Source organism: Mustela nigripes, chromosome 3, assembly GCF_022355385.1.
Source record: "Mustela nigripes isolate SB6536 chromosome 3, MUSNIG.SB6536, whole genome shotgun sequence".
Taxonomy (NCBI): domain Eukaryota; kingdom Metazoa; phylum Chordata; class Mammalia; order Carnivora; family Mustelidae; genus Mustela; species Mustela nigripes.
Window position 1 is genome coordinate 69,626,261 of NC_081559.1, and position 23,603 is coordinate 69,649,863.

Sequence of the window (23,603 nt, forward strand, 5' to 3'; positions counted from 1 at the left end):
CTCACGAGAGATCAGAGAGGCTGGGAGAATTGTCCAAGGTCCTGCGGCTGGGGCAGAGCCTGGAGGCAGCCCCGCCATTTTGAACTCTGCTCCTGCACTAGCTCAAGATACCATGAGTGTGTCGTGGGCTGTCCTGGAAATTACACTGCTGCACCTAGCATTATTCCTATGAGAAAAAGTGTTCCCAATTCCATCAAGTGCCTTATGAAGGACCTTTGTAACTTAAGCCTTACGCGGATTGGGGATTGCCTGTTCAGGGTCAGGAGAGGAAGCAGACACACGATCTACTTGCCCTAAGGCACGTAACCAGATCTCCCCTTTCCGCAGGTTATTGCTGAAGCCACCATACCTTCTCCTTGGGCCAAGGCAACTTGAAAAATGGAATGAATGAGATGCTTTCCTTTTTTCCCCAGTAGTGTTAACCTATTGCCTCGAAGACAGGTTGTTATTTTTCTTTATTATTCGTCTCCTTGAAACTTCAGTTTGAAAGAGCTTGTCAACAAAATAATGAACTAAAAAGTAATTTCTTTTAAAATTTTTATTGATTAATAAAATCAGCATATCCAACTATTACATGGCAGACACTCTCCTGTGTGCTTTATATGTACTAACTCTCGGAATCCTCATAACTGAGTGGGGTAGGTACTGTTCTTGTCCTTGCTATTTCACACCCAGAACTTTAGATCCTCTTGACATAACCAGTGTTATGCAATGATTCAAAACATGTTCATCATCCCCCAAACGTGTATTTTGTTGGTAGAGCTTCACGGATGGCCCTGTGTTTGTATTATCTTATTGAATCCTTATAATGATCCTGTGAGATCAGTCTCTACCCCTGGTTTACAAGGGAGACAACTGGCATTTGGACAGTTGAGACATGTGTTCGTGGTTCCCAGCCAGTTGGAAGTGGTGCTAGAAATGCAGGCAGTCTGACCCTGGGGTCTGTGCTCTTTACCACCTCCCTGAAGATAAACGTATCGTTTCCATTCGGATTTTTGAAGCTCTCAGTATAGCCTACACGTGTGCATTATGGCCTTCCTGGACTCTGTGTGTGGAACCCGTGATCTCACCTACCTCATTTCTAGATTCCCAAACTTTCTGAACCCAGAAGAATCCATTCAGCACTTACACATAACATCTCGCCTAAACCACCAGCCACCTACATTCGGCACCCTTCAGGTTTGCATGTTGTTCAAAGTCCCAGTTTTTGCTGTCACCCCATCGAGCCCCTGGGATGTGGTAATCCTCTGTCCTCCATACCTGTCCATCCTGGGCCCCTCCTGGTCCACATTGGGGGTAGGGCAGGACCCTGGCATGGGCCACCGAGTGCCTGGGCCACTGAGTTTGAAGCTATTGCTTTAGCCATTCCTGGGCTGCTTATTTTTAAGTGACTGTTTATTCCCCGTTGACAGGAAGAACATACTAGAAAGCATCAGATAGAGCAGATGGTCCACATTATAAAGCAGGAAAACTATGCGGCCAACTCTATGGTCTACTAGGGAGAAGGGGAAGACTGGGGAGAGGGGCCTCATCAGCATTCCAGGGACATTCCCTTCTTCCTCTCTCAGTCTCACAAATAACAAGGGACCCTGTTCCTTCCACAGTACATTTCTGAGGAATTTCTGTGGAGGTCTCCATGTCTTAGATTGGGTTGATTGGTGGTGGTGGTGGGTTTTTTGTTGTTGTTGTTGTTGTTGTTTTCCTTTTTCCTCCCCAAAACAGGGTAAAGTAAGAGAAAACATACAGGACTTTCTGTGATTCTGCTCCCAGCTCCAATGTGGTCTGGGTATCAGACCAGTTCTTCATGGAGTCAATGAATCACAGTAAATACTTCCTTCAAGACAGGGTGTAAATTGATAAACATACAAATAAATAATGTCAAAATTGTCTTTTCTGCAAGACCAGATGGGTGATCTTTATTCAGATGGTGGCAACATTAATTCATTCATCAAGTATATTATTGAGCACTTATTGTGGGCAAAGCATTGCTTTAAGAGCTTTGAGATATTCAGAGGTGAATCTGATACGAATCCTCTTTCCGCCCTCTTGGAGACAGACATGTGTCATTTACATAAATAGCTAGGAACAAGCTGGAAAGTAATATGCCATAAGAAAAATGGCCGTGAAATACTTAGGATTCCAGAGATGGAGGAGAGAAAGTGGTCGAAATCAAAGACGCTGCATAAGTAGAACAGAGATCATTAAGTGGTAAGGTAACATATGAAAAAGTGTCCCTGATGTGAATGCGAATTTTGTCTACAAAGAACTGAACCAGGGACACCGGGGTAGCTCAGTGGGTTAAGCGTCTGCCTTCGGCTCAGGTCATGATCTCAGGGTCTTGGGATCGAGGCCCGCATTGAGCTCTCTGTTCTGCGGGGAGTCTGCTTCCCCCTCTCTCTCTGCCTGCCTCTCTGCCTACTTGTGATCTCTCTGTCAAATAAATAAAGTTTTTTGAAAAAAGAACTGAACCAGCCACAGCTTCAAAGTGTTCTTTTTGTACCATACTGGTTCAATTTGCATTTTTTGGAGGAACAGCCTGCTGGATTGGGCGAAAGGAATTCTGAAATGGTACCAGTCACTTTGGCTAATTCTTATCTCAACCTGGCTCTGTACATCTTGCTACCTTTGGCAGTTTCAGGCTGGGTTTTCTGACGAGGCACATCATAGACAGTCTCCAACTGGCCATATTCCAACATTCGTAAACTAAGTGACCCCAGGCGGGTCAGTTCACGTCTTTCAGCCTCAGATTCCCTGTAATAACAAATTGAAGTTGTGGGACTGCCTGATCTCGCTCTAAATTTCTGTGAGCCCCTATGTGAATTGATACCAGGAAACTCTAGGTTTGGTCTAAGTATACATCACATAACTTTTTAGATAGGTAAACATGCGTTTTCCAGAGGCCTTTGGTGTCCTGAGAGATCATTTAAGGATTTTCATGTGTAAGCTCATCACTTAAGAATTTTCATTGAGTGTAGTGTCTGCAGGCGCATAAGTGCACACACGTACACACATGTGCGCGCGCGCACACACACACACACACACACACACACACACCGCCCTACCACAAGCCAGTTTTGGTTGGATCAAGTCCAAATCCCACAGGCTGTAATTTATCTGAGCTTGGGCTATTTCCCCAAACTCCGCTCTTGGAAAACCTTACCAATAAAGCTGTTTACGTTTTTTGCCCAGAAGGTCTGTGTGTGTCAGAGCAGTATTAGAGAAGAGACATCACACTCTGTCAGCCGTCTTATTTCTCAGGTGAGATGATATCACCAGTAAACTTTTATATGAAGCCATCAGCACACATCCCCTACTTCCCCCCACCGGAAGTCTGGGATTCAGGATAGCGTTTCAGCTGCTGTGTGCTGACACATTCCGGAGGGGAATGCAGGTCAAGGGCTGTGCAAGGTTTTATAGTTTCAATTCCAACTCAAACCTACATAGAGTGAAAGAGTAGGGCAGAAGTGCATTCATACGAACTTTTTTTTTTAAACTGCTATGGTTAAAAAAAAAAAAAAAAGACCAAATATTTAATCTCTTACGGAAAGAGCTTAGTTACAATTATTAATAGGTTTCTCTCTCCTGCACATGCAGCTGTCAATCAGGCCTCTTCGTCATCAGAATTCTGCCAGAGTAGTAAAAGGAATGTTACCCAAATTGTAATTATAAGATGTCACTCCAAGTCCCTATGGTTGCTCTCAGATGGTCACAGGGGTGCTAGTCTGATCATACGGGTGAGGGGACGCCGGGCCCTGGTGGCAGGAGGGGCCTGCATGTCTACTTTGTAGCCTCTGACCAGGCAGCTTCCAGTTTCACTGAATAACACAAACCAGAAATCATCCACAAACCGAATCAAGCCAACCAGAGAACTGACCGAAGAGCCTCAGGCTGATGAAGGCCTGCCATCCTGTGTTCCCAGGAGGAAGCAAGACCCTGGTCCCTGGGGACGGCTAATGCTTCAGCCTCACAGGAGAGCCCCTCAGCCCTGGCACTTACCTGAGCAGAGCCCGAGGAGCAGGATGAACGGCCGGGGCTCCATGGGCTGTGGGCGCTGGTGTGGACTGGTGTGCGAGGGGTGGCCGTGTTGCTTGCAAAACGTCTCTGGCTGGGAGCTTGGCTGCTGGAGGCTTTGGAAAGAGAGTCGGCTCAGCGGAGCTATTGTCTTACACCACCTGTTCATGGCAGGGACAGCTGGGCTGCCCAGAGCCCTGGAGCCCAGGGATTCGCCGAGGGCCTCCCAGTATTACAGGGTGCCCCGCTTTACATAACTGATAGACCCTTGGCGAGTTGCGTGTGAACCGCATTGGGTTTTAAATGCACCATGAGTTAGGTTTAATAATAAAAAGACAATGTGGAGTAGGGAATGAATTCTTTCAACTGGTGAGCAACCCCCTCCTTTTTGTATAAACCAGACCCTCATCTAGGTGGATTGATTTGGATCAGGGTCCCCGAGTCTGAGTAGGTCGTCAGCTCTTTGTGTAAGACCCTGATCACCCTGAATCACGAGGTCCACATTCTACACACAGGACAGTTTATTTGCTCTGGTTCATTGTAGGCTGAGAGGACATGGGGCTCTCGGGCGGAATGAGTTTGAGAAGACTGGAGTTGGCGCTGCTTCTCCTGTCGGGGAATTCCACGTTTGCTTGGGTTTGGTTTTTAACAAAGATGGCTTCTTCCATAAAACTGGTTTTATTGGCCCCTGGAGCGGCCGTTCCTGCCTCTGTCTCTTGTGCTAGGCAATACCCGTCCCATGGTGCGCCATTAGCAGGAATGACCTCCCAAGGACGGTCATTCAAGTGAAGCATAATGAGCGACAAAGTGTCCCACTGCGTGAGCACTTGTTCCGGCTCCTCCTCTCTTCGTCCATTCTCTCTCTACTCTCGCTCAGGGAAGAATGGTTCAACTTTATAATTTCTTTGTTAATAAACAACCACCACCCTAAAAGCCAGAAGTTAGTAATTGCTCAGCTGAAGAGTATTTGTACCAAAACGGAAAGGAAGCAGTTGTTTAAAGAGACCCTGCCTGTTCCTTCCTTTTTCCCAAATTGAATCAGGTGAGGAAAGTCCCTCATGTCAAGTCCAAGGACAGCATCCTGACCACTCTGCCCATTCTAGTGGGTCCAAGTAGGTCATTAGAGAAAATTTTTGGAAGGTACAGGAGAGAACTGCACATGGACATGATTTACATTTTTTTCTGTTTAAGTTGTGGGAGATCAGCTCACTAACCACTAAAAAACTGGTTCTCTCCTTTCCAGAGTATTGCACTCTGACGGCTTAGGAGAATCTCGATGGAGCCATGTGACTGAATTCTAGAAAATAAAATGTGAGGAGAAATTTTGAGCCTCACAAACCTCTCAGCATATGAGAGGACATGTGTCCATGCCCTCCTAGTCTTATTTTTTTTTTTTTTAACTTTAAAGTATCCAGTATTGGGCATCTGGGTGGCTCAGTTGGTTAAGCATCTGTCTTTGACTCAGGTCGTGATCTCAGGGTCCTGGGATGGAGACCGCCATCGGGCTCTCTGCTCAGTGGGGAGGAGTCTACTTTTCCCTCTGCCTCTGTTCCTGCTCCCCCCTGCTTATGTTCTCTCTCTCTCAAAAAATAAATAAAATCTTTTTTTAAAAAAAGAAAGTATCTAGGGTCATTAATAGAGTGTTAATTAGTTTCAGGTGTACAATATAGTCATTCAACAACTCTTTACTCAGTGCTCGTGGTAAGCGTACTCTTCACCTTTTTCACCCATGCCCCCACTCATCTTCCCTCAGGTGACCATCTGTTCTCTACAGTTAAGAGCCGGTTTTGGGGATCTGTCTCTGCTTGCTCCCCTTTGTTCATTTGTTTTGTTTCTTAATTCCACATATAAGTGAAATTGTATGTTATTTCTTTTTATTGACTGACTTATTTCACTTAGCGTCATACCCTCTAGATTCATCCATGTTATTGTAAATGGCAAAACGTCCTTCTTTTTTGTGACTAATATTCCGTGCGTGTATATGCCACTTCTTTTTTATCCATTCATCAGTCAGTTGACATTTGGGCTGCTTCCATAATTTGGCTATTGTAAATAATGCTGCAAGAATTTTTTTTGAATTAGTGTTTTTGCATCCTTTGGGTAAATACCCAGGAGTGGTATTATTAGATCATGGGGTAGCTCTATTTTCAACTTTTTGAGGAACCTCCATACCGTTTTCCACAGTGACAGCACCAGCTTGCATTCCCACCAGCAGTATCAGAGGGTTCCCCTTTCTCCGCATCCTCACCAACACTTGTTTCCTGTGTTGTTGCTGTTGTTTAAACATTCTGACCAGTGTGAGATGATATCTCATTGTGGTTCTGTTTTTTGTTTTTTAATTTATTTTATTTCATTTCATCTTTATATTTTATTTATTTGCCAGAGAGAGAGAGGCGTGCACACACAAGCAAGGGGAGCTGCAGGCAGAGAGAGAAGCGGCTCCCCCCCACCCCTCTGAGCAAGGAGCCCTATGCAGGGCTCAATCCTGGGACCCTGGGATCATGACCTGAGCCGAAGGTAGACGCTTAACTGACTGAGCCACCCAGGCGCCCCCTCATTGTGGTTTTCATTTGCATTTTCCTGATGACCAGGGATGTTGAGCATCTTTTCATGTATCTGATGGCCATCTACATATCTTCTTTGGAGAAATGTCTGTTCATGTCTTCTGCCCATTTTTTTGGTTGGATTACTTGTTTTTTTGAGTTGTATAAGTTCTTTATATATTCTGGATACTAACTTTTTATTGCACATGTCATCTGCAAATATCTTCCCCCACTTGGTGGGATGTCTTTTAGTTTTGTTGATTGTTTCCTTACTGTGCAGAAATTTTTTATTTTGATGTAATCCCAATAGTTTATTTTTGCTTTTGTTTCCCTTGCCTTGGGAGACATAGCCAGAAAAATATGGCTATGGCCAATGTCAAAATCCTCTCTTCTAGGATTTTTATGGTTTCAGGCCTCACATTTAGGCCTTTAATTCATTTTCAGTTTATTTTTGTGTATGGTGTGAGAAAGTGGTCCAGTTCATTCTTTTGCAAGTAGCTGTCCAGTTTTCCTAACACCAGTTGAAGAGACTGACTTTTTCCCATTGCATATTCTTGCCTCCTTTGTCAAAGATTAATTGACCACATAATCATGGTTGTCTTTCTGTGCTCTCTATTCTGTTCTATTGCTCTATGTGTCTCTTTTTGTGCCAGTACAATAGTGTTTTGATTACTATAGCTCTGTATTATATCTTGGTACCTGGGATTGTGATACCTCCAGTTTTGTTCTTCTTTTTAAAGATCGCCTTGGGTATTCAGGATCTTTTGTGGTTCCTACAAATTTTAATGTTATCTGTTCTGTGAACAGTGCTGTTAGTATTTTGATAGGGATTGCATTTAATTTGTAGATTGCTTTGGGTTGTATGGACATTTTAACAATATGTGTTCTTCCAATCCATAAGCATGGAATATCTTTCCATTTGTTTGTGTTGTCTTCACTTTCTTTCATCAGTGTTTTATGGATTTCAGAGTATAGCTCTTTTGGCTCCTTAATTAATTCCTAGATATTTTATTATTTTGATGCAATTAAAAATGGGATTGTTTTCTTAATTTCTCTTTCTGCTACTTCATTATTAGTGTATGGAAATGCAATGGATTTCTGTACATTGGTTTTGTATCCTGTGACCTTACTGAATTCCTCTATTAGTTCTAGTAGTTTTTTGGTGAAGTCTTCAGGGTTTTCTATACATAATAGCATGTCATCTGGAAATAGTGAAAATATTACCTCTTCCTTACCAATTTGGATGTCTTTTATTTCTTTTTTTGTCTGATTGCTGTGGCTAGGACTTCCGGTACAATGCTGAATAAAAGTGGTGAGAGCAGGGGCATCTGGGTGGCTCACGCGGTTAAGCATCTGATTCTCAATGTCAGCTCGATAACTTGACCTCAGCTCACCTTGATCTCAGGGTCGTGAATTCAGGTCCCATGCTGGGCTCCAGGCTGGGCATGGAGCCTACTTTTAAAAAAATAAATAAATAAATAAATGCTGAGTGTTTATTCTTGTCTTATTCCTGATCTCAGGGGAAAAGCTGTTAGTTTTCCCCCATTAAGTATGATGTTAGTTGTGGGTTTTTCATAAATGGCCTTTATTATGTTGAGATATGTTCCTTCTAAATCTACTTTGTTAAGGATTTTTATCAAGAATGGATATTGTATTTTGTCAAATGCTTTTTCTGCATCTGTTGAAATGGTCATATTGTTTTAATCCTTTCTCTTGTCTTTCTGTTTGTTTGTTTGTTTGTTTAGATTTTATTTTTAAGTGATCTCTATACCCAGTACAGGGTTTGAACTTACAATCCCGAGATGAAGTGTCACACGTTCTATCAACTGAACCATCAGGTACCCCTCTCCTTTCTCTTACTGATGTGATATATCACAGTGTGATGTATCACATTGACTGATTTGCAAATATTGAACCACCCTTGTATACTGAGAACAAATCTCAGTATATGATGGTGATGAATGACTTTTTTAATGTATTGTTTGATGCAATTTGCTAATATTTTGCAAGGATTTTTGCTTCTATGTTCATCAGAGTTATTGGCCTATATTTCTCTTTTTCTGTAGTGTCTATCTGGTTTTGGTATCAGGGCCTCATGGAATGATTTTGGAAGCTTTCCTTTCTTTTCTATTTTTTTTCAAATAGTTTCAGAAGAATAGAATTCTCTAATTTTCTTTAAAGAATAAAATTCTTGGAGTGCCTGGGTGGCTCAGTGGGTTAATCCTCTGCCTTCAGCTCAGGCCATGATCTTGGGGCCCTGGGATTGAGCCCCATATCAGACTCTCTTTTCAGCAGGAGACCCCCCCCCGCCCTGCCCTTTCTGCCCAACTCTCTGCCTACTTGTGATTTCTCTATCAAAAAAATAAAATCTTGTAAAAAAAATAATAAAATTCTTTAAATTTTGGTAGAGGGGCTCCTGAATGCCTCAGTTGGTTAAACCTCCAACTCTTGATTTTGGCTCAGGTCATGATCTCAGAGTTGTGAGATCAAGCCTTGCCTCAGGCTCTGTACTGGGGTGAGCCTGCTTAAGATTCTCTGTCTCCCTCTCCCTCTTCCCCAAACCACTCCACCTAAATAAATAAATAAATACATGTTTGGTAGAATTCACCAGTGAAGCTATCTGGTCCTGGACTTTTGTTTCTTGGGAGTTTTTTGATTACTGATTCAATTTCATTGATAGTAATCTCTCTGTTCAGATTTTCTGTTTATTCCCGAATCAGTTTTGGGAGGTTTTATGTTTCTAGGAATTTATCCATTTCTTCTAGGCTGGCCAATTTGTTGATATATAATTTTTCATAATATTTTCTTATAATCCTTTTGTATCTCTGGTATCAGTTGTTATTTCTCCTCTCTCATTTCTGATGTTGTTTACTTGGGTGGGCTGGCTGACTTGCTTCCTTCCCTGCTTGCTTCCTTTCTTCCTTCCTGATGAGTCTGTTTACAGGTTTATCAATTTTGTTGATCTTTTTAAAGAACCAGCTCCTGGCTTCATCAATCTTCTCTCTCTTTTTAGTTTCTATATCATTTATTTCTGCTCTAATCTAATTTCATTCCTTCTACTGGTTTGGAGTTTTGTTTGTTCTTCTCTCTCTGTCTTCTTTAGGTATAATTTTCAGTTATTTATTTGAAATTTTTCTTGCTTCTTGAGGTAGGTTTGCATTGCTGCAAACTTCCCTCTTAGAACAGCTTTTATTATATCCCAAAGATTTTGGACTGTTTTGCTTTCATTTTTATTTGTCTCCACATATTTTTCAATTTCCTCTCTTATTTCTTGGATGACCCGTTCATTGTTTGGTAGCATGTTATTTAACCTCCGTGTATTTCTGTTCTTTGCAGATTTTTTCTTGTGGTTGATTTCTAGTTTCATAATGTTGTGGTCAGAAAAGATGCACGGTATGACTTCAGTCTTTTTGAACTTGTTTGTATTGGTTTTGTCACCTAAGATATGATCTATTCTGGAGAATATTCCATGTGCACTTGAAAAGAATGTATGTCCCACTATATTATGATGGAATATTCTGAATATATCTGTTAAGTCCTCCTGGTCCAAAGCTACTGTTTTTTTAATTGATTTTCTGTCTGGATGATTGGTTTAAGTGGAGCAGTAAAGTCCTGCACTGTTATTCCGTTACTATCAATTACTTCCTGTATGTTTGTTTTTAGCTGCTTTATGTATTTGGGTGTTCCCATGTTTGGTGCATAAATATTTACGATTGCTATACCTTCTTATTGGGTATAACAATTTTATTTTATGACTATGACTATGACTATGTAGTGTTCTTTGTCTCTTGTTATTACAGTCTTTGTTTTAAACTCTATTTTGTCCAATCTAAGTATTCCTACCCTGGCTTCCTTTTCACTTCCATTTGCATGACAAATGCTTTTTCCATTCCTTCACTTTTTTTTCTTTCTTTTTATTCATTCATTCATTCATTCTTCCAAATTTTTACTTAAATTCTAGTTAGTTGACAATTAGTGTAATACTGGTTTCAGGAGTAGAACTTAGTGATTCATCACTTAGATACAACACCCAGGGCTCAACCCAAAAAGTGCTCTCCTTAATACCTTTCACCCATTTAGCCAATTTCTTCACTTGCAATCTGCATGTATCTTTAGGTTTGAAATGAGTCTCTTGTGGGCACCATATAGATGCGTCTGGTTTTTTTATCCATTTGTATGTCTTTTGACTGGAGCAGTTTATATTTACATTACATTTACATTTAAAGTAATGATTGATAGGTATGTACTTACTGCCATTGTGTTACTTGTTTTATGTTTGTTTTTATAGGTCTTTTCTGCTCCTTTCTTCTCTTGTTCTCTTCTCTTGTAGTTTGTTGGCTTTCATTAGTGATATACTTGGTTTCCTTTCTATTTTTCGTGTATCTATTACTGGTTTTTGCTTGGGCTACCATCAGGTTTATTTGTAACATCTTGTGCCTATAGCAGTCTCTATTAAGTTGATGGTTGTTTAAGTTTGAACCCATTCTAAAAGCACTAACTTTTTATTTTTCTCCCCACCATTTTTAGATATATGGTGTCATACTTTTCATTCTTTTATTTTGTGATTCCCTTGACTGATTTTTATAGATATACTTAATTTTATAGATATACTTTTGTGCTTCCTATTTTTCCTGCTTATGGTCTTTCCTTTCTACTCACAGGGTCCTCTTTAACATTTCTTGTAAGGCTGATTTAGTGCTTGTGAATTCCTTTAACTTTTGTTTACCTGGGAAACTCTTCATCTCTACCTCTACCCTGAATGATAGCTTTGCTGGATAGAGGATTCTTGGCTGCAGGGTTTTTTGGTGTTTTGTTTGTTTGTTTGTCCTGCTACTCTCTTCTGGCCTGCAATATTTCTACTGAAAAATCAGCTGATAACATTGAGTTTTCCCTTATGTAACCATTTTCTTTTCTCTTACTGTTTTTTTTAATATATATTTTATTTATTTTTTAAAGAATTTTTTAAAAGATTTTATTCATTTATTTGACAGACACAGATCACAAGTAGGCGGAGAGGCAGGCAGAGAGAGAGGAAGGGAAGCAGGCTCCCCGATGAGCAGAGAGCCCAATGCGGGGCTTGATCCCAGGACCCTGGGACCACGAACTGAGCCGAAGGCAGAGGCTTTAACCCACTGAGCCACCCAGGTGCCCTTATTTATTTATTTGACAGAGAGACAGAGAGAGAGCACAAGTAGGCAGAGTGGCAGGCAGAAGGAGAGGGAGAAGTAGGCTCTCTGCTGAGCAGGGATCCTGACGTGGGGCTCAATCCCAGGATGATGAGATCATGACTTGAGCCAAAAGCAGCCGTTTACCAACTGAGCCACCCAGGTGCCCCTCTCTTGCTGCTTTTAAAATTCTCTCTTTATTAGTACTTTCTGCCATTTTAACTTTTCTCTAAAGTTTTGGTGTGGATCTCCTTGGGTTGATTTTGTTGTCTCCTGTCTCTAAATTTCTTTTTTCTTCCCCAGATTTGAGAAGTTTTCAACTGTTATTTCTTCAAATAAATTTTCTGCCCTCTTTTCTCTCTCTTCTGGGATCCCTGTAATGTGAATGTTATTATTCTTGATGACATCACTGAGTACTCAGTCTATTTTTATTAATATTATTCATTTTTCTCTCTCCTGTTCAGCTTGGTTGCTTTCTATTACTCTGTTCTCCAGGTCATTGATCTGGTCTTCTGCTTCCTCTAGTCTGCTATTCTTTCTAGTATATTTTTAATTTCAGTTATTGAGTTATTCATCTCTGATTGGTTCTTTTTTATGTTTTCTGTCTCTTTGTTGAAGGTCTCACCGAGGTCTTCCATTCTTTTTTCAAGTCCAGTAAGTATCATTATGATCATTAATTTAAATTATCTATCTGGGGCACCAGCCTGGATCAGTTGGAAAAGCATGCAACTCTTGATCTCAGAGTTGTAAGTTCAAGCCCCATGTTGGGTGTAGAGATTACTTAAAAATAAAATCTTAAAAAGAAATTATCAGGAATATTACTTGTCTCCATTTGATTTAGCTCTCTTGCTGTGATTTTGTCCTATTCTTTCATTTGGGACATGTTCTTCTGTTTCCTCATTTTGTCTAACTTTCTGTGTCTGTTTCTGTGTTTGGAAAGTCAGCTGTGTCTCCTGCTCTTAAAAATAGTGGCCTTATGAAAAAGAGGTCCTGTGGTGCCCTGAAGTACAATGTCTAGTGAACCTGGCACTTCAGGGGTTTCTCCCATGTGTGTTGTGTGCATCTTACCATGTGGCTGAGTTGTATTTGCCTTCAGTCCAGTTGTCTGTGATGACTCTCTGACTGCTGTGGATAGGTTTTGGTCCCTGTGTTTTTAGTGGACCAGTCTGGGGCCATTTTGGGCTTTAGTCAAGTCAGACCAGATGTTTGCCAGAGATGCAGTAGCCCCAAAATGCAAGGAACCCTCCCTGTGTTGTCCTCTGAGATGCTTTTGTGGGTGGGCCAGGTCTGCAAACAGATCAACTGTTGGTTCCCAGCCCACTCTTGGGGCTACAGTCTGACTGGTGTGTGTGGTTATGTTCCCCTCTGCCTAGGGCAGGAGTCACTATGGAGTGGTTCTGGCCCCTGCAAGGGCTGCTTGCACACTGCACGCCTTGTGACACTGCTTCAGATAGGCTTTGACCAAAGGCGTATTGGAGGATGCAGGTCTGCAGGAGAACTTGGGGGCAGGACGTGCAATGCCAGAAGGTCTACCTGGTGCCTGATGGGAGGAGAACTGCATCTGCCTGGGAAAATTGCCCAGGCTGAGGTGGAGGGGACAAGTCTGCAGGAGAGCATAGGCGCAGGGTGAACTATTAGCAAGCTAGGTGGAAAGTGTTGGCATTCTGTTGGTTCCCGCAGGTGTCTGTGTATCTCCCAAACTTCCCTGCCTCTCTAGCACATGCTGTGAGATTAGTAAACAAATCTCCCTCCTATATACCCCAGGCATTTTCTAACTGCTGTGTTTCCACAGGACTGTTTGTTTTGCTGCCTCTTTAAGAGTGGGCACTCAGTTTCCTATCACTTTCCTGGCTCTGTCAGAGCCAAGCTCACTTTTTTTTTTTTTAAGATTTTGTTTGTTTATTTGACAGAGATCACAAGTAGACAGAGAGGCAGGCGGGGGTTGGGGGGTGCAGGCTCCCTGCTGAGCAGAGAGCCCAATGTGGGGCTCAATCCCAGGACCCTGAGATCATGACCTGAGCCGAAGGCAAAGGCTTTAACCCACTGAGTTACCCAGGCACCCCAAGCTCAATGATTTTTAAAGTTCCAGGTGTTAAGTCCCACTGATTATTAAAAAAAACTCATGAAGCCAGGTCCCTTGGGCCTTCAAAGGCGAATGTTATGGGGATTCATCTTCCACATGCTGTGCCTGGGGTGCTGGGGTCCCCGGGGTAAGGGTCTGTTTCTCTCCTCTCTCCATGCCAGCAGCATCTCTCCCTTTTGTGGCCAATTGCAAGGGCCCTTTTGACCCACAACACATCTTTGCCCTTCCTGTCCTCTTCGATGAGGATTTTTCTCTACGTTTAGCTGTGGAGAGTCTGTTTACCAGTCATTTTCTGGTTTATTTACACTGATGTGAGTGTTATCTAGTTGTACACATGGGATGAGATGAGCTCAGACTCCTCCAGCTCTGCCATCTTTAAGCCTCATGCTCTTTAGTCTTCTGACTAGCTGGAATGGACATGACCCTGTTGGAAACCACATGTTGGAGGTGACTTTGCTTACAACATCCTGGATCCTTGACTGACTTTGTGGAGGAGGGTACCCACTGACCTGTCACCACGCAGCTCTATTTCGTGAGTGAAAACAAAACTTTCATCGGGTTAAGCCATTGAAATTCTTGTTTTGTTTGTTTGTTTAATAGAGTAGCTAGTGTTATTTGTATTAGTACAAAATTTACTCCTTTTCTTGGGGTCCTGGGACTAAGAATAAACCCTAAAATATATAGCACTGTAGAGGAAGGCAAGAAAATTGGTATTAGAGGCTGACAAGAAGAAAACCCATGTTATGTAACAGCAAATTATTTAATAAAACTGCTGTCCTCAGTTACTTGGTGAGCAAAATGTCTACTGAGCCATGGTTCTAAAAGAAGTTGGAAAACCCCAAAATCGTGCACATTGGTTCTTATTTGCTTTGCTTAGTGTGTCGCGTAAGAGTCAAGCTCAGGCAAGAATCAGCTGCTTTAAGAGGAAACATGAAAGGGAATACAATGAGTCCAGAAATTTGGAGGCTTCTGCTTTGATTCCCAAAATGTAAGTGGATAACATAGAAAAAAGCCTTTGAGCAACAAAAGCCCATTAAAACTTCTTTTTAAGCAGGTAGTTTTACGATTGCAGTTTAAGGATGCTTTCTTCACACTCAAGATGGTTTTTTGTTTTTTGTTTTTTGTTTTTCCCAGGTAGCTTCAAGATGGTTGCCATTAAGTTGAAGGAGAGAGGCATGGGGGTTAGAATGCAAAGAAGTAAATCTGGCTTGAGAGTTAGGTCTAATGAAGGACCTTATGTGTGCATACTGGCACATGGAAATCACTGAAAACAAATATTTCAGAAGTTCACTAAGTGTTGGGAGGAATTGTATTGTCAAAGAGTTCTTGAACCCAGACTACAAAAACTAGTGGGTTGTTCAGACATTTAAACAGTCCTTGGATGCCCAAACATGCTACAACAGCTGCACAGGCTCCCAGAGAGGGCACTATCCCGGCTGCCCACTTGAGATGTGGTCATGGACGAGAATGCACAAGCAAGACCTGCAGGGGCCCAGCGAGGAACCACAGGGAACAACAGAGAAGGGAGCTCCTCCCCAGAGCAAAGTCAGGGTCTAATCAAGGAACCATTGCAGACCCTCTCGGGGCCCTCGCTCGCCTGCCCCATATCCTCTTGTCTTTCACTTCTACTCTGAAAGCTCTGCTTACTGCCAACAGCTGCCCCAGGGATTGTTTTTCTGGCTACAGGAATACATGGGACAAGCTAGAAATGTAAGAGCATGAATGGCTCCGGAAACAGCCCTCCACCGTGGTAGGTGGACAGATACCCCAGTTTCCTCACCCATCAGATGGGGCAACTGAGGCACACTCTGTGCTTGACTCAGAGTTCATCTGTGATGGACTCCCCACTGCCCGCGGTGGAAATGGCTGGACAGCCCTCCCTTTATTGGCTTCCTTCTCTTCTCTGTCTCACTTTGTTCACCCTGTACCTCCCAGATAGACCCCTTACCGGCTCTGCTTCTGGGGGAACTCAAATCAAGACAGAACTTCTCCCGCTATCTGGGCAGGAGCTTCGTAATGTCTTCACAATAATGTAAATGGGTGCCTTTCCCACATTTCTACCATCTTACCAGTTCTCTTCTATAGACGAACAGTGGAAACTATAGACTAAAAAATAATTAATTAAAACTTGTTATCCTCAGTAGTAAACCTATTTTTTCCCAAAATGTATATTTAAGTAATTCAAATTTATTGTAGAAAAATTAAAAACCAATGAACAAGAACAATGTTTATCCATTATCCTTCCAACCAGAAATTTTCATGGTTAGTGGGTTAGTTTTTATCTGTTCAGACCCTTTACCTGCATTCATTTATCTACTTATTTTTCACTATCCCAGATCCTTACTTTATGTTACTTAAAGTCAAGAGTTTATTTAATTTATAGGCTTTCATGGATTAACCACTACTAAGGAAATGCTACTTTCAGGAGAATATTAATCTTTTTTTCAGCTTTATTGAGTTATAATTGACAAATAAAATTATAAGATATTTTAAATACACAATGTGATGATTTTGATATACATATACTTTGTGAAATTCATTTATTATAAATATGTTTTCTGGGCACTTGGCTGACTAGTCAGTGGAGTATGCAACTCTTGATCTCAGGGTTGTGAGTTCAAGACCCACTTCAGGTGTCGGTATTACTTAAAAAAAAAAAAAGCTGGGGTGCCTGGGTGGCTTAATCAGTTAAGCTTCTGCCTTTGGCTCAGGTCATGATCCTGGGGGCCTAAGATCAAGCCCCGTGTTGGGCTGCCTGCTCAGCAGGGAGTTCGCTTCTCCCTCTCCCTCTGTCTTTCACTTCTACTCTGAAAACTTGTGCTCTCTCTTTCAAATAAATACATTAAAAAAATTTTTTTTAAGTTAAATTTTTTTTTCTTGGACATTACTACGAACCAAGCACAGTTCTAGGCATTTGAGATACATCATTAAACAGATGAAGATTTCTGTTCCTCAAGAAAAATGCATTCTAAGTTAGAGAAAATAAACAATTACATATATAATATGTGTACATATATATAATTTAAACATAAATTGTTTCATATCTTACCGTGAAAATGCAATGGAAAAAAGAAAGGTAGAGCAGGGTGAGGGGAATCAGGATGGCTAGAGAGGGGAACAGCATGGAAGCACAAGGTGAGGCATTTGAGCAGACTTGAAGGAGGTGCAGATATCTCTGGGTTGAACACTCCATCAAGAGTGAACAGCAACAGAAGTCCCTAAGGGAAGTGGACCAGTGTACTCCTGACATTGCAAGGAAGCCAGCCAGGCCAGAGAAGAGAGACAAGAAGATGCCTAGGAGATGATGTCGGAGAGCAGCCGGGAAAGAGAGAACACAGTGTGTCTTGTAGATTTCTACTCGTGCAAGACTGGGAACCTCTGCGGGGTTTTGACCAAGAGTGACGTGATCTGACGTACATCATTAAAGGATCACTCTAGCTGCTGTGGTGGCGAGAGGCTGTAGGGGAGACAAGGGAGGTGCTACTACCGTAATCCAGGGGGTAGGTGGGGGCAGATGGGACCATAGTGGCTGCAGGGAGGGTGATGGGAAGTCATTGGATTTGGGAAATATATTTTGACCCAGGGCTAAAAGGATTTCCCAAAGGATTGGATCTGGATACGAAAGAAAGAGAGGATGATGATTGCAGATGGTTTGCAGGGTTCTGGCTTGAGCACTGGGAAGGATTTAGGCGCGAACAAGTGGATTAAGGAAGGCTGTGGCCGGAGCAGGTTAAATGGGGAGGGAGGGTCATAAGTTCCATTAGGGACACACTGAGTTTGGAATGTCTATGAGAAACCTGAGTAGGCAGTCAGATTTATGAGTCAGGAGATTAGGGGAGAGGTCTAGGCGAGGGCAGATGGTGCTTAAAGCCATGACTGGATACTGTCAAAGCAGTAAGTATAGGCAGGGAAGAGAAGAGAACTAACATTAAAAACAGGAAGAGGGGCGCCTAGGTGGCTCAGTCAGTTAAGCATCTGCCTTTGGCTCAGGTCATGATCTCAGGGTTCTGGGTCATGAACTCAGCCCTGCATTGGGCTCCCTGCTCAATCCGGAGTCTGCTTCTTCCTCTCCCTCGACCCCTCCCCTCCAGTCATGCTCTCTCTGTGTCTCTCAAATAAATAAAATCTTTAAAAAAAAAAAAAAAAAAGCTGAGAAGAAGAGGAGGAAGGCAGGAAAGCCTGAGAAAGCAGAACCAACGAGGCAGGAGATCCCGGAGGGTGGGGTCCTGGAAGCCAGAGGAAGAACTCACACAAGGAGGCGGGAGGGGCTGCTGTGTTAAATGCTGTTGGGGGAGCCCATGGCAGGAGGACAGAAATGCCTCTGGGTTTAGCAACATGGAGGCCTCTGGTGACCTTGACACATACAAAACCTGACTGGAGTAGGTGTATGAGGGGAGCAGGTGGAGTGACCTTACAAAAGGGGTAACAAATGAGGTGGTGAAGAAATAGAGCCAACAGAAGGTTTTGTGTTGTATGCCCTTTTTGTGGGGTAGGGGGTGGGGAAAATAACAGCATATTTGCATGATGATCATAATGCTCCAACAGTGACAATCAAATAAATTGATTATGTAGTAGGGAGCTCGAAGAAAACACCCACAAAAATGTTTTCCAAATGGGGGTTTGCCATACATACCTTTCCATAACTTACAATGTATATAATAAACATGTTCTTAGTCAAATAGTGTGGCTCTACTTTTTTTTTTTTTTTAAAGATTTTATTTATTTGACACAGAGAGAGCATGCATAAGTAGGGAGGGTGGCAGGGAGAGGGAGAAGCAGGCTCATGCTGAGCAGAGAACCCAATTCAATCCCAGGACCCTGGGATCATGACCTGAGCCAAAGGCAGATTTTTAGCCAACTGAGCCACCCAGGAGCCCCTCTACATTGTTATTTTTTTTTTTAAGATTTTATTTATTTATTTGACAGAGAGAAATTACAGGTACACTGAGAGGCAGGCAGAGAGAGAGAGAGTGAGAAGGAAGCAGGCTCCCTGCTGAGCAGAGAGCCCGATGTGGGACTCGATCCCAGGACCCTGAGATCATGACCTGAGCCGAAGGTAGCGGCTTAACCCACTGAGCCACCCAGGCGCCCCTACATTGTTATTTTTAATGACTCCAGAATATTCTGGTTTTTGAGGGTACCATAATTTGTTTAACCAACCCTTTCTCATTGGCTCTTTGAATGGTTGCCTTTTTTATTTTGACTTTTTCACTTTTGTAAGCAATCATACAGGGAACATCCTTACGAATTAAGTCCAATTTTCTGATTGTTGCTTTGGGATAATCTCTGAAAGTGGAAGTGCTGGGTCAAAGAATGAAAAATGTATTTGATTTAACATAATTTTTAAGATTTTATTTCTTTGTTTGCCAGAGAGAGAGAGAGGGGAGAAAAAGAGAGAGCACAAGCAGGGGGAACAGCAGGCAGGGGGAGAGGGAGAAGCAGACTCCCCACTGAACAAGGACCCTGATTCAGAACTCGATTCCAGGACCCTGTGATCATGACCTGAGTTGAAGGCAGATGCTTACCCAAATGAGCCACCCAGGCATCCCAAATGAAACATTTTAGATAATTTTAAAGCATATCAAATAGCCCAAATTTCCATTCCAGAATGGATCGAAGTCATTTAGACCAACCCTTTATTGCAGTTACTTTGTATTATACCTATTGCATACTGTTACATTTATTTGTGTGATGATCTGATTAGTGTCTGTGTCTCCTCTAGACAGCGGACCAACGAGCGGGGAGTCAGTACCTGTTTCTACTCACCGCTGCACGCTCTGCTTCTTACCCGGAACCTGCCATTATAGTAGTCATTCAGTTGGTAGGGGCTCATGAGTGAATGACGAAATGTAAAGCCTAATTCAGTGATTAGGGTAGAAGATCGCCCTGGATAATGTCATGTGGGGTTAGAGTGAGGTGTGACTTCCAGTCACCCCAAGTGCCTTGCAGGGTACCCAGTTTATAGCAATAAATGTGTTTGTCATCGACTAAATCATGCACGGATGAGGCTATCACTTTTATAAAAGTCCACCTTCTTGTGTGGCTTAATGAGTGGAATGGTAATAGATCCTCCCCAGGTCATCTTTGGAGAAAACACTGAGTCTGCATGTCTATTCAGAAGCCTGGCCAACCTACCCGCCAAACAAATCCTCCCTTTTCCAATGCTGAGCAGTTCTTGCAGTGGCCAGCAGGTGGCAACAGGAGGCTATTTAAGTGGCCTCCGAGCAACCGAGGCCCTCTGGCTGGGACCACTGCCTGGGCTGGCGTCCTGCCTGCTGTCTCTGGGCTCTGTGGGGACCATCAACCGGAAATGCCCTGCAGGCCAGCCTGGCGGGCTCCTTCCCTGGAGGCAGGCTGCTCGGGTACATTCTCAGGGACCCTAGACCAGTGGTCTCCCCTCAGGAGTGTCAAGAAAGAGGGGTCAGTTCTCAGTCCCTGAGAGAGTCCAACTCTGCATTTCCATGTTACAGGATTTGCATTTTCAAGGAACTCTGTGCTGGACAGCTCAAGAGCCAAAAAGCTGCATTTGAAAATCCAGACTTCTTCAGGCTCCCAGATTTTATCTATTCGCATCAAGAGACCTGCTTCTGCCATTGTCTTAGTCTGTCTGAAATTATCAGTTTATGTTAATTCTTTTTTTTTTTTTTTTCCCAGCCCAGTTCAGTGCCAGGTGCACAGGCTGGGTTTTTTTTTTTTTTTTTTAAAGATTTATTTATTTGACAGGCAGAGCACACAAGCAGGGAGAGCAGCAGGCAGAGGGAGTGGGAGAAGGAGGCTCCCCAATGAGCAGGGAGCCCCCAACACAGGGCTCAATCCCAGGACCCCAGAATCATGACTTGAGCCAAAGGCAGACACCAAACCGACTGAGCCACCCAGGCGCCCCCAGCTGATACTTTCATCCAATCGTGCTGGATCATCAGATTATATAAATGCCTCTGAGGACCTACCACAGACTGGTAGACTACCAGTCTGTGGTAGGTCCTCAGAGGCATTTACGTAATCTGACCATGGTCCATTCACCATGGGTCTACCCCATCTTGCTGCTGCTTTTTTCCAGTGGAAGGGATGGATTTGCCCTCATCCACCTTTACTCTCTCCTTGGTTCCCTTGAGATTAATGATAGGAAGGAAATCCCATTTGTGGAGAACCCAGTGTGTACCAGTTCCCTGGCACAGCAACCTAGTGGGTGTCTTGTCATGGTGGCCAAGACCACTTAGTTCATAAGTAGTGGAGCTTTCCAGAACAAGAGTCTGCTGTTTCTGATTCTAGTCACGTTGCTCCGTCTGCACACTTTTAGTCGAAAGTATGCTCCGAGAAGCCCCTCAGAGGTGGCCACAAGCGAAGGGAAGGAGGGGAGAAGGTGGGAGGCTCAGTCAGTTAAGCAGCTGCCTTCGGCTCAGGTCATGATTCCAGGGTCCTCAGATGGAGCCCCACATCGGACTCCTTGCTCAGTGCAAAGCCTGCCTCTCCCTCTCCCTTCTGCCTACAGCTTGTCTTGCTTATGGTCTCTCTGTCAAATGGATAAATAAAATCTTTAAAAATAAATAAAAGAAAAGCTTAAGAAAACAAAAGGAATGCTTAAGTGAAAGATTTTATAAACATATAGAGTATAAGAAGAAATAAACATCTGAGAATCCTCTCGCAGCACACGTCATCTTGGGTCATTCTGACACTGCAGAGTCACGGCCAAGTGTGAGCGATGGCTGTGAGACAAAGCAAAGCTTGCGGGAACTGAAGCAGGGCCTTGACCCCTGAAGTTCCGGGGTCTAGCCACTTGACTGCTTCTGTGGCAAAATTCTTCTGCAGCCGGCTTCTCGTTCTGAGACACAAAAACAACGGGAGGGATACAGATTCTAACGTGTACCCCTGCCCCTGCCTGGAATGAGGGGCGTGTTTTGAATTTTGTCACACAGCTACTGGATAACTACAATTGGAAGGAGAACTAAAGAAGCCTGGGAGGCCAGGCTGAAGGACAGATGAAGAACAGAGGCAGAGAAAACAGGGAGTGGGAGAGAAGGCTCAGGCTGGGTCTCCGGAGCATAAGGGGAAACAATCGAGAGAGCCCATCAGAGAACCAGGCATCAAGAGACAGGGGCAAACAGTATCTTTAAGGAGTTTGCTGGGTATTTAAAACACACTCCTACCTTTGGCATTTTCTCAAGAGACAGAAAAATTTGAATTGTTTTCAATTATATTTTTCTGCAGGTCTGAACAAGTGCCAAGACTAGACCATGTAGGATCCTGGGTTTACACCGGTTATGTAAGCAAACCAGTTTTTGCTGTGATCTGGGAGAGTCAAAACCATGAATGTTTTTCAGCTTCCATTTTGTCAGCTGCTTGAGTTTCTATTCTGAGAGGTGCTAACTGTTAAACATTGTTATTCACTTGTGTTCCCTAAATAACTTTTAATTAGTTTTAATTGGGACCAAGAATGTTCTGCTATTGACACAGTGACAGGAATTATAAAAAATAAACTAATAAAGAATTCACTTCAGAAAAAACTTGCACTAATATTACAGTATTGTATAATGTCTATCTCAGCAGAGACATGGCTTTACATTTTTAAATTTCATTTTTTGATTATTTTCCTCAAAGCCACGATCCTTTTGGTAAAATAGGTTACCTACACATTATTTTTCACCTTGCATTTGCATGCATTTTTCACTATGGAAATTTTCTGTTTTTTTCAGTGGAATGAATGCACTGGTGCAAGAAATGTGATCAGGTCAGTAACTGTATGTAGCCTTCGAAACCTTCTGTTTTGCTGGGTTTTGACTGTATTTATCACACAGTGAAAAATGGGGAGCAATAATCCTTTCACCTTAAAAATTGCCAAAGAAGGGGCGCCTGGGTGGCACAGTGAATTAAGTGTCTGAATCTTGGTTTTGGTTCCAGTTGTGATCTCAGGGTCTTGAAATGGAGTCCTGTGTCAGGCTTCACACTCAGCAGGGAATCTGCTTGAGATTCTCTCTCTCTCTCTCCTCCCTCTGCTCCTCCCCCTGCTTGTGCTCTCTCTCTCTCTCTCTCTGTCAAATAAATACATCTTTTAATAAAATAAAATAAAAGTTGCCAAAGAGAAGTTTGTGATGCCTCTCAGAATATCGTAAGGCAGACAATATAAGGAATTCAAAAATAGCGTTGGAGGGGTGCCTGGGTGGCTCAGTGAGTTGGGCCACTGCCTTTGGCTCAGGTCATGGTCCCAGAGTCCTGGGATCCAGCCCCGCATCGGGCTCCGGCAGGAAGCCTGCTTCCTCCTGTCTCTCTGCCTGCCTCTCTACCTACTTGTGATCTCTGTCTGTCAAATAAATAAATAAAATATTAAAAAAAAAATAGTGCTGGAATTTTTCAATCAAGTCCTCCCTTTTTCCTCAATTGTCCCCTAATCATTGGGGCACGATTCTAACAAAGCCTCAGACATCCCTTTGTCTAAAAAGCGGCCCACTATCAAAGAGCTAGTAATCTTGGGGTCAGCCCTTTGTCTTTTCCAAAGTGAGTAAAACCTTCTGAGTCCTGCAGGGTAAAAATCTGGCAAAAATCAAAGAGAATTTCTGATACACCAGTGAAATACACCACGAGGCTTCTGCCTATGACACGAATCCAAAACATCCTCTGGTCTAGTTCAAAAACCGATAAAGACATGAACGAGCGGGTTTCTTTAGTGAAAGCAGGCTTATGATATGGGAAGTTAAATCTCCACGTGTAGTGACCGATGGTTATCTCGTTTCCAGACTCATTTTCATTATCTTCTTAAGTACTTCTTAATTTGGTTTTGGGACCATTTAGCTAATTAGACATGAGCAG

At 42.8% G+C, this 23,603-nt stretch overlaps 1 protein-coding gene across 1 annotated transcript in view; it reads right to left on the bottom strand.

Moving 5' to 3' along the window:
• Positions 1 to 23,603, bottom strand: part of CHRNA1 (cholinergic receptor nicotinic alpha 1 subunit) — a 38,571-nt gene that overhangs the window by 11,637 nt on the left and 3,331 nt on the right. Inside the window, exons 3-4 of the mRNA XM_059395491.1 lie at positions 21,487 to 21,621; positions 2,624 to 2,751 (exon numbers count right to left, since the gene is read on the bottom strand). Coding sequence (XP_059251474.1) covers positions 2,624 to 2,751; positions 21,487 to 21,621 — 263 coding nt within the window. The remainder of the gene's footprint in view (positions 1 to 2,623; positions 2,752 to 21,486; positions 21,622 to 23,603) is intronic.